This window comes from Impatiens glandulifera, chromosome 6 (genome assembly GCF_907164915.1).
Source record: "Impatiens glandulifera chromosome 6, dImpGla2.1, whole genome shotgun sequence".
Taxonomy (NCBI): domain Eukaryota; kingdom Viridiplantae; phylum Streptophyta; class Magnoliopsida; order Ericales; family Balsaminaceae; genus Impatiens; species Impatiens glandulifera.
This window is the reverse complement of record NC_061867.1, coordinates 20,677,199-20,688,539: the sequence shown is the minus strand read 5'-3', so window position 1 is coordinate 20,688,539 and position 11,341 is coordinate 20,677,199. Positions and strand designations below refer to the sequence as shown.

Here is an 11,341-nt window from a genome sequence, read left to right as displayed (position 1 = left end):
GGACTTTTGTCCTATTTCATGCTGCAATGTTATTTACAAAATTATTTAAAAATCATTTCGCAACGTTTGAAAACAGTTATTGATAAACTTGTAGGATTAGGGCAATTAGCATTTATTCCCAAACGCTCTATTTCCCATAACATCCTACTCATGTAGAGCTTATTGAATGGATATGGCAAGAAAAATATATCGCCACGTGTGGCTTTCAAAATTGACATTAAAAAAGCTTTTGACTCGATCAGATGGGGATCAATCCACGAATTCCTCCTTGCTGCAAGTTTTCCAATTATTTTCATTGATTGGATTATGCAATGTGTTTCCACTCCTCACTTTGTTGTGAGCGTGAATGGTATTCATGGAGGCTTTTTCAAGGGTGAAAGGGGAGTAAGGCAAGGAGACCCTATATCTCCTTACCTATTCGTCTTAATAATGGAAATTCTTGACTGCATTTTAAAAATGCTTTTGAGAAGTCATTATTTCAAATTTCACCCATACTACAAAGAAGAAGCAATAACCCATATATGTTTTGCAGATGATCTATTTTTTGTGGCTTATACGGATGTTGAATCTGTTAGTATAATCAAAGAAGCTCTAACAATCTTTTCGAGTATTACAGTTCTATACATCAATGAGGACAAAAGTCAGGCTTTCTATGGAGGGGTTAATGAAGAAAGGGAAGAAAACATATTCAATATTATGGGAATCAAGGAAGGTGAACTACCAGTGAAATACCTTGGAGTACCCCTGTCAACAAAACAACTCTGATACAATCACTTCAGACAACTGATAGAAAAGGTTAGAAATTCTGTCTTGGGTTGGGCTACGAAAAAACTGTCTTATGCAGGTAGAATCGAGCTCGTTAAAAGAGTCATCTTTGGAATTATTGGCTACTGGGCACAACAGATAGTCATCCCGAAAGAAAGTAATGGTTGAACTCGATAGAATCATGAGAGATTACATCTGGGGAACACAAGGCAGAGGAGGAAAAAAAGTCAAATGGGAGGATGTTTGCACTCCAATAGAAGAAGGCGGACTAGGAATAAAAGTTGTGTTGAATTGAACAAAGCCCTCACCATCAAGAGCTTATGGGAGTTGGAGAAAAAAACGGACTCCCTATGGGTCAAATGGGTGCATACAAAATTTATGAAAGAAGAGAAGAGTATCTGGACACGAAGCATCAATGAAAAAATGGCATGGTCATTGAAGAAAATCCTAAAAACAAGAAAAGATGCCTTTTAAATGGTGAAAACCACAATTGGAAATGGAAGAGGGGTACTATTCTGGCATGATTCTTGGCTGGATAATATTCCCATATATTCAAAGAAGAAATGCAATGAAACAGAGTTAGAAGAGAATATATCAAGTACTCATTTAGAGACGTCTATGAAGGTAAATGTGATTCACTTTTGAGGCGTATTCCAGAAGGTGATAAAATCCTAAACCTAATGAGGCAGAGGCAACTCAATGAAAATAATGATGAAATATGCTGGAAAATAGAAAGCAATGAGAAATTTATTACAGGAAAGGCATGGGAAATTGTTAGAACAAGAGGACAAGAGATAGATTGACATAATGTGGTATGGTCTCCAAAGATTATTCCTCGTCACCAATTTATTCTTTGGCTGGTATACAGGAAAAGATTGACAACAAAAGACAGAATTCGAAAATACATAAACATTCCTGATATCAACTGTGTTATATGTTCGGGAGTTGAGGAAAGCATAAACCATTTATTTGGGGAATGCTCTTTTGTAATACAAATCTGGAAGATGTATGTTGCAAACATGAACATCATCAACTTTCCAGGAATATGGGAAGAAATCCAAGAGTGGATGAAGAATAAAGCAAAAGGAAGATCATTCTATGTAAGTATGTTGAAATGCTATTTTGGAGTAGTAATCTACAATATCTGAAAAGAAAGAAATTCAAGAACTCACAGTGGAAGAAGTAGAATCGCTGAAGATATTTGGAGAGATGTAACTTCAGATGGAAATGCACTCATTCAATCCTGGAGAGGAATCGAAAAGAATGAAGAGAATAGAAAGCTCTGCCAGATATGAGATATTTCGTTTGAGAAGGTTACAAGTAGAATAAAAGTAAAAACGTTGTAGGCTCTAATTGATTATTGTTATTGTCTGTAATTCAATTATTGTTTCATTGTCAAATCTAGAAATTGTCTAGATCTGATCTTAAACTTTTGTATTTTTTTCCCTCATTTGGGTTTTTTTTTAATGAAATGGCACTAAGCTGTTTCCAAAAAAAAAAATTCATGGAGTAACGATAATTCTAGGTATTAAAATATCAATTCCTGTATAGCTTGAATATCAATAGATTATTCATGTTTTATTCATGTATAAATGACTAAGGGTTATTATTATGAGAAATGCAGAGAACATGAAATATTTAGTAGCCTTTCATGTGGTTACTAATAAGTAACATTTCATGGCGATCATAAACTTATGACCATGAGACTTATCAACAAACATATCTTAGTGAGAAAGCTAACAAGCTTTCCTAATAAGACTTACTATTGTGTGATCATGTATATATGATCAAAGTATCTTTATTGTTTGTTGCAGAAGTTAACAAACATTCCGTGAAACATACTCGTATGTGTGGTTGAAATGATCATGTATAAATGATCATGGTGCCATCAATAAATAGGCGTTCATGTTTAGGGAATTCGGAATAGAAAATTTTTCAAAGAACAAGTTCAGAACAGTATATTAGAGAATGAAACTTCATTGGAGTACCTATCAAAATATAGGATTTCGAAAAGGACTATTTTGGATTACCTATCGAAAGATAGGATTTGAATATGAATGTACAAATAATCGTTGTGATTATTGATAAACAAGGCTTAAATATCTATTGAGTGATAGGGTTTGGAATACCTATTTGGGAGATATGCTTTTTATTAAAGCACCTATCGAGAGATAGGAATTTGTTGAGTACTTATTCGTACGATAGGAATTTGATACTTATTCGGCGATAGAAACATTTTTTTTTGTTTCCCAAGTCATATCCTTGTTTATCTCTTTTATTTTTTGAGATTGGAATAAACCTTGATCCTTTGAAATGAATCATGATGTTTTCAGATTCAAAATGTATTCAGAGCTAGGTTTTGAACATCTTTTACGTCCTTTGTGATGATTTTTCTTTCATCAAAAAATAAGATTTTCCCCCCCAAATTTTCAGATATCGGCTATAAATTCGATCTCGTATACAAACGATTATAAATGATCATAATCCTCGAGGAAGGTCATTCTGACCTTTTGATAAAAGAATGCAACTTATTTTTGGTTGCTCAGCCCTAAGCCACATTTCTTGAAAGTTCGACTCATCGCAAAAACATTTGGGATTGGCTTTTGACTTTCTTCTTTGGGTTTTAATATGCCATTTTCTCTCTTCTTTTATTTTCTCTTTTGTTGGCTCGTGGGTATATGTGGTAGAATCAGTACATACATGCATTTTCCATATGCAATCTAGATTCAGATATTGGGTAGGCCACAAATGGTGATTTCAATACCTTGACCACTTGAGCCGTGTTAATTTTTCGTTCCGGAGTGTATCTTGTAAAATTGGTACATTTTGCTCTTGTGTCGTAGCAATGAAGACTAGACTCTGAGTCAGCACAAAGGGTTATTTAAATACCTTAACTAATACATGAACATTTTTCAAAATCTTTAGAGATTTTCGGAGTTTATTACAATTCATTTTTTGGGTTTTTTGTTCCCAAAGCATGAGTTTAAACCTCTCATTTTTTAACAAAAGTAATGTTAAGGTGTCCTTTCTCAATTTATGGCTATATGCCTCGCTTTAATGGGGTTTATTTACATTCTTTTACTTCAAAAACCTTTAATGGAGGGTTGCTCTCAGGATAATCGCCTACAAACGAAAAAGAGCTTAGAACCTTTAAGTCAAGGCTGCCAAAGTACCTAGCATCCGCAAAGCGATTTTGGATCTTGTAGCATGAATCAATGATACTTAATCGAATTTGTTCATGAGTTTAGTCAAGTGGGTGTGGTAGTGTTTCATGTTTTCTCCTTTCACTTGCCACATGTCATTGGCTTGGGATATGACCAAGTTAGAGTCACCAATGACTTCTAGCTTAGTTGCCTCTTTTTCATATGCCAATTTGAGGCCCAGGAAGCATACCCTGTTATTGGTGACGAGATATTCGAGTTTTATGGATATTGGGTTGTACGTCCCTTTTATGTCGACTCAAAAATCCCAATTTCGTAACCCTACTTTTCTTATTTTCACTATTCTCAAAAGTTAAGTAATGGAGAAGAAAGGGATAGGAAATGGTTGGTTTATTCAAAATCAGTGGATAATGTGTTAAAATTATTGAAAATTTATCTAAGATCTTCGATGTCTCAAGATAGATTGAATGGACTTGCTATTTTATGTATTGAAAAAGATTTTTTGGAATATATTGATTACGATACAATTATCAATGATTTTGCATCTAAAAATGCAAGAAGAATTCACTTTCGTTGACAATTTATGTTGCATCTTTGTAGATATTGGAAGGTTATTGAAGATCAACGGTGAAACACAAGTGAAGTTTATGCGTATGGCCTCAATTTCGTGCTTTCGCCTAAGGCCTAAAAAATCTCAGGAACGACACTGAATGGTTGTAAAAGAGGCTGGAAAGCATGTTGCATTGGAGTTGATGTTTATTTTTTTTAAATCATGTGTAGAGGCAGTCTAATGGGAAGGATGAAAACAGTCAAATATTTCCATTAACATGAGAAATTATGGACAATTGTGGAGAGTTAGAATCAATATTCATATTCTTGGTGTTTTTAGCCTTCCACTCCACGATATAAGATTCCCACATGGTGAAGGTCTAAAACATTTAGATCAACTTAAGACTATAATGGTTGTATGAAACATGCTATGCCTAAAGTTTAACAATCGTCGGTGAAAGTCTACTTTGGCTCGAGAAGAAGAAATGACTAGAATTTTTATTTTTGTAAAAAATACAATAGAGAAGTTTTGTGTTATTTAATTATGAAAAATGACATAGAGAGAAAGAAGTTAGAGAAAGAAACTGAAATATTTATGCTTAAATTTAATAATAAAAATAATAATATTTTGTTTGTAATTAAAAAAATGTGTAATTTCACATAAGCACCTCCTTTGTTTATGTGTAAAAAAATGTTGACCGTGTAAATAAGAAATGAGCAAAATCAAATAATAATAAATGTATAAAGAGTTTTATTAAACAAGTTAGTGTATAAGGAGACATTTCAAACTAAATGCAATGTATGAGAAGTAAAATACCTATTATCAAAAACTAACCAAATTTTTCATGATCCACATAAAAAAACCGATTAGGGCGTCACGAGGTATCTCAATTCCAAAACATCTTAACAAACCTTTTTTTTTTGTCATATTCTTAGGGTAGCCCAATCGTATATCTAAGTGAATTGATTGTGTATATAATATTTTATAGTTAAAATAAAAAAACTGTGTGTTATATATTTTTTGAACGTGTTTTATTTTGATTAATTGATTAAGTGTGGATCGCAACTTAGGGTAAACCCGAAATTGGTTTATCTGTAATTAGGGTTTAACATTTGGCTTCTTTTTTTCCTTAGCGTTTGGCTTCCCATTGTGCAAAATGCTTTCCTTTGCAATTCTTCCAAAAACCTTGAGAAAAAGCATTCTTCCTCCTTTGTTTCGAACCGGTCGCTGCATTTGGATGCATATTTGTTTTATCTTAAAACATGCCTACTCACTTATTTATCTTCTCCTTGCTTTGCCAAAAGGACCACTATTTACAGTCATGGGATCGTTCGAACTTCTCCACCGCCCATTTTGCTCTTTTTAATTTGTTCATTTTCATTGAACAATTCAAGTTCATCATATGTAGTATATTTTCATAAGTTGAATTCATCTCATTTTAATCAATCATTTGTGCACACTAATACCTCCACCATTTTAAGATTAAATTTCTCTTAAAAAGATCAATTATCCTTTTACTCTAGACTCACTAACAACCGTTGAGGATGACATTGTAAAATTATCCTTGATAGTAATTGAAAGGATTGGGTATTTAGTTTTACTCATTTGCACCGTTTCAAGAGATTAAAAGTTTGGTTGAATCTCTTTTCAATCTTATCGTCTATAGATAACATATATTGAATAATATTATAATATAATTATATTTTGATTTTATTTTGAAAAATTATGTTTCTATAATTAAATTAATATTAAATATATTTATTTCCTTATAAGTATTATATATATATTAATTTATAAATATTATTTAAGTATATCTCGATATACCAAAATTTTAAAAATCTAATACATTTACCATACAAATAATAATTTCGGTATCGATACCATACCTTACATTTTTTTGGTATACCTTAAAAATCGATATTTTTGATATATTACGGTACAATATTTTCGATATACCTATAATATCAATAATTTTCCCACCCATACGTCCGACCAGGACCAAGAGATCCGACTAAAGATCTTCGGTCAAGTCCGAGAGGTCTGATCGATAAATTTTTGCTAGGACCGAGAGGTCCGATCAAGATTTTTCAGCCAAGACTGAGAGGTTCGGCTGAGGATTTTTACATTCGACCAAGAAAGTGAACCTAGGATTAATGAGTCTCACACCTGGTCGAATACTCCTGAATTTGGACCGAGAATTCTAGACAAGGACCGAGAGACCTTAGTACCCCCAACCGAGAGACTTTCGCACCTTCACCGAGGATCATGAACCTAGATAGAGGGGTACTCGAATAGGATCGGGGCCTTTTTATCCCCGACCGAGGAAAAGGAACCTAAGACATAGGACACCGGTCCTAAGACATGTTTGGTTCCAATTTTCAAATTCCAAAATTATTTTTTTGTAATTTTGGAACCTCAAATTATTTACTAAAAATTCCGAAAAAAAATAGATACTGATTTCAAAATATTTTTGGGATATTTTCACAAAAATATTTTGATAAAGGCTCGTTTATGATTTATTTTTAAACTCTACTGTCTTTTAAACTTATGTTCTTTAAGTATTTTCTTCCTTAGTCATCATCAACAACAAGTACCAACATTTAAATAATTGTTGTTATAATTTTTTTAATACACAAAAACATAAGCATATTTAGGACCGGAAGAATAATCGGTTAAAATAAATGTTATACAACCGATTTTCAAAACCAAATTTATTAATAGAGATCGTTTTTAAAACGGGTACGGAGGATAAAATGTGAAATCTTTTTTCTGAGTATCACCGATCAATGAATTGAAAAAATTCTGCCTAAAAATATGTTTGTACACGTATGCCTTTTTTTATTAATTTAAAAAAAAATTAATTAGTTCAGTTTCAAATAAATAATCTGTTAAAATAATTATTTTTAATTAATTTATCAAAAATTATCCATAAATAAAATTTTAATTTGATTATAATAAATCTAAAAATTTTTAAACTTAAACCCAAATTAATTAATTCAAAATCTATGAGGAATTATTTAAAATAATTATCAATTTAAAAAAATTTTAACATACAAAATAAGGTTAAAGTTCACGAATCTCGAACTTTTCTGAAAAATATGAATATTTTATAATCACATTTTAACAATTATGTTATAATTTGAAAATGGTAATAAAAATATTTGACAAAAATGATAAACACATACAAAATATGTAAAATTCATTTGACTATCATATTATAACTAGTTTACTGTTATTTTTTTTTTTTGTCAATTATTTTTTATTTAATTTTAAATTGTTATTTAAAAGATTATAGAATTAATATTATAAATATATTTAAAATAAGTTAAATTATTTATTGATGTTCTGTAAATTTTTGACAGGTTTATATTATTCAATTAAAATAATATTTTTAATTTATTTATATTTTTTTTATTATACTATAATTATTCAGTTATGTGATTTATTTTTTTACATTATTATTTGATCCTATAATATTGATTTATTTAATTTAATATTTATAAAATAATTTAATAAATATATGTTTTTTTATCATTATTTTTAAATCGAAAATATATATATATATATATATATTCAAATTATAAAATAAAATGATGTTTTTCATTAAAATTATTTGATTTGATTAATTTTTTTAACATGGTATATAAAATATAGAATAGAGAGATCATCGTGTTCGTACACGTGTTCTATGATGATTAGATCTCTAGGCCATGTGAGATAGCCCTCGAAGTTACTAGAATTGTGTCTCCCGGCTTTTAAATGCACTAGCACGCAGCCGATCAAAGGCCAAGTGAAGTGCAGAGTATTGAAGTGATATATATATATTTGTACAAAGAAAGCTTTCTAAGAATTTTCAAGATAATCGGCACGTACAGAGATGGCCTTAATTCCGAGCATTTTTGGTGGTCGACAAAGCAACGTCTTCTTCGATCCCTTCTCTCAAGACCTCTGGGATTCGACCTTCGAATCAGGATTAATCCCTTTCTCCTCCTCCAATTCCTCTCACCGCGAGACCTCGGCCTTCGCAGCCGCCAGAATCGACTGGAAGGAAACGCCGGAGGCTCACGTGTTTACGGCAGACTTACCTGGGCTGAAGAAGGACGAGGTCAAAGTGGAGGTCGAAGAAGATCGGGTTCTTCAGATCAGCGGGGAGAGGAACAAAGAACAGGAAGAGAAGACCGATAAGTGGCATCGGCTGGAGCGGAGCAGCGGAAAGTTCCAGCGCCGGTTCAGGTTGCCGGAGAATGCCAAGATGGAGCAGATAAAGGCGACCATGGAGAACGGCGTCCTCAAGGTGACCGTGCCAAAGGAGCCCGAGAACAAGCCGGAGGTGAAGTCAATTGACATTTCCGGCTGAGAAGAGGTTCGCAGAAACACCCTTAATAATAATCATAATAATTATATTTGTGGGAGTCTTGAGTTGTCAAAAGGATTTTCAGTATGAGTTTGTGTTTGTATCCATCCGGTGATTATTAAACGTCTGATATTAACATGTTATTATTAATACATAAAAGAGAATTTACATTCAAAGAGAATGTTTTACTGCTTGTTTCAACGATGTTACAAAAATGATAGTAGTGTGGACTTGATCTTAACTAACAGTATTTTAAGACCAAAAAAAAAAAATCCTTTTATATAGGAGAAATATTATTCTTTCAAATTTAGATAGGCATTATGACTTGGAAATTTGATGAAATGTCCCTCCTAAGAGGTTTAATTCCAAAAAAGACACGGTTGATAAAGTTTGCAAAAAGGACCTTTTTGTCATGTAAAAAGTCTGTAATACCCCTTGCGCGCCTGTTTTACTGCTCAATTACGAGAAATGTATTTCTCGCATTTGATATTTCTCGCATTTGGTATATATATATATATATTGAGATTTAGACATTTGTAAAATATATGAAAACGGTTAGGGTTTCGATTACAATAAACTACGAAAAACAATCTCCAATGGAGGACGAAAAACAAGGAACGAATCCGGGAGATACACTGCCGGAAAAGGTGGATGTAAGTATCGAGATGTTTCTTAGGTTGCTGGTTGTTGGATTTCTACAAAAGTAAATTTGATTGTCTTACATATACTTCAGATATTCATACTATTGTGTTTTATCTGCCAATTAATCTCAGGCCTACTGAAAATGTTGATCTTGATAATGTAGAACAAGCTTCATTGAATACACAATTGTCATCTTCTAATATTGGATTTAGATTTCTCCAAAAGATGGGTTGGAAAGGAAAAAGTCTTGGGAAGGATGAACAAGGTAAATAAACATCAATTCTCTTATTGAAGTAGATTGATTATAATATGTTATAGCAAGGTTTTATGGGTGAACTAGCTCTCAACATAGACACGAGAATTGAACATTTCTCCAGGAACTTCATTGTTTGTGCATCTGTTATGTTTTCTCTATCAAATAATTGGGTAGTAAATTATTTTTTCGGTTTATATTAAGGAAATAATTGAGCCAATAAGGTCTGGTATGCGGGATGCAAAATTGGGAATTGGAAAACAGGAAGAGGATTATTTTTATACTGCTGAAGAAAATATCCAAAGGAAGAAACTTGACGTGTAGTTAGAGGAGACAGAGGAGATTGCTAAGAAACGAGAGATATGCTTTTTGCAGTTTGTATGTGTGCATACCCGGATAATTGGAGCTTGATGCTTGCTTCTTCTTTTTTTACAAACCAACATTTATTAGCAGAAGGCAGCACATATTTCTTTTATATGTGTGTCTTTTGAGGGGAATTGATATCATCAAGTTTCGAAGGTCTTGAGAATTTCGTACAGTTTTTATTACCTGGTTGTTTGCTTCTACTGCCAAGGTCCAAGAATCTGCAAAACAAGCTAAGCCAAAAAGGGAGGCAATTGTTTTCCTTGTTACTTCTGTTGGGACTATTGTCATTGTTGTTTCATAATTAGGCAGTTTCTTATGTTGGCCAGATTTCAAATAGTAGCTCGACAAAGAAGAAGGCAAAGATTCCAATAGCTTCAGTTTTCGGGAATGATAGTGACGAAGAACAGTGAAATATGTTTGTTGGGTTGAACCCGAATCTATTTAAGTTTGTAAACTATTAATGTCTTTATGTCTCTCTTTTGCATCATCTTTAAGCAAACACTATGTCAATTACAGTTTATTTATGGAGTTTTTACAGTCAGATTGTTGAGTAAAAATTACAGTTTATTTGTGGAGTTTTACAGTCAGTTTCTATCCAAATATTTATTATTTTTTTGCTAAACTCATTATGTTATTAAGACCGCAGGATGAAAATACATGTTTTGAAATACTTTTATGAATATGAAAACCGAAATCAGATGATAATTGACAAATCGTTGTTTGGTTTCATTTTACGAGTACAAATTTATAAGCATTTTTCATCATAAAACATGCACAATCTCTTAAAGTGATAGCTAAAATATCCTTTATAAAAGATACAGAATTTTCTTTATTTCATGTCAATCCGACAGACTCATGCTTCAACAACTATAATCTTAATGGAATCATGTCAATAAGAGGCTAACTATGGAGAAATTAATAGGCTAACTACGGGCCTTGATAAGAACACAAAAACTCCTTGCGACTTTTGATTTGTTCTGTAAGAATTGTTGACATTATATATGTTGGCATTAGATATAAACCTTTTAACCATCTGCTTTATTTATTTCACATTTTCTTGACTAGATGTTTTACATATTTGAATAGCATGTTTGGTATGACCCAAAATTGAAAGCACTCACATACATCAACATTCATAAATATGTTATGCGTATCACAAGAATTGAAAGGGTATATGATTCTAATCTCAGTTGTGAAACAAAAAACAAAATTGAAAAGTTTTTTAAAAGCAAAAGAGTCCCCCGGCTTTA

At 32.1% G+C, this 11,341-nt stretch overlaps 1 protein-coding gene across 1 annotated transcript; it reads left to right on the top strand.

Moving 5' to 3' along the window:
* The first annotated feature begins 8,338 nt into the window (after positions 1-8,338).
* On the top strand, positions 8,339-8,888 carry LOC124942702 (18.1 kDa class I heat shock protein-like). The gene has a single exon (XM_047483249.1). It carries the CDS (start codon positions 8,354-8,356, stop codon positions 8,831-8,833), a length of 480 nt encoding a protein of 159 aa, XP_047339205.1. The 5' UTR covers positions 8,339-8,353; the 3' UTR covers positions 8,834-8,888.
* The last annotated feature ends 2,453 nt before the right edge of the window (positions 8,889-11,341 follow it).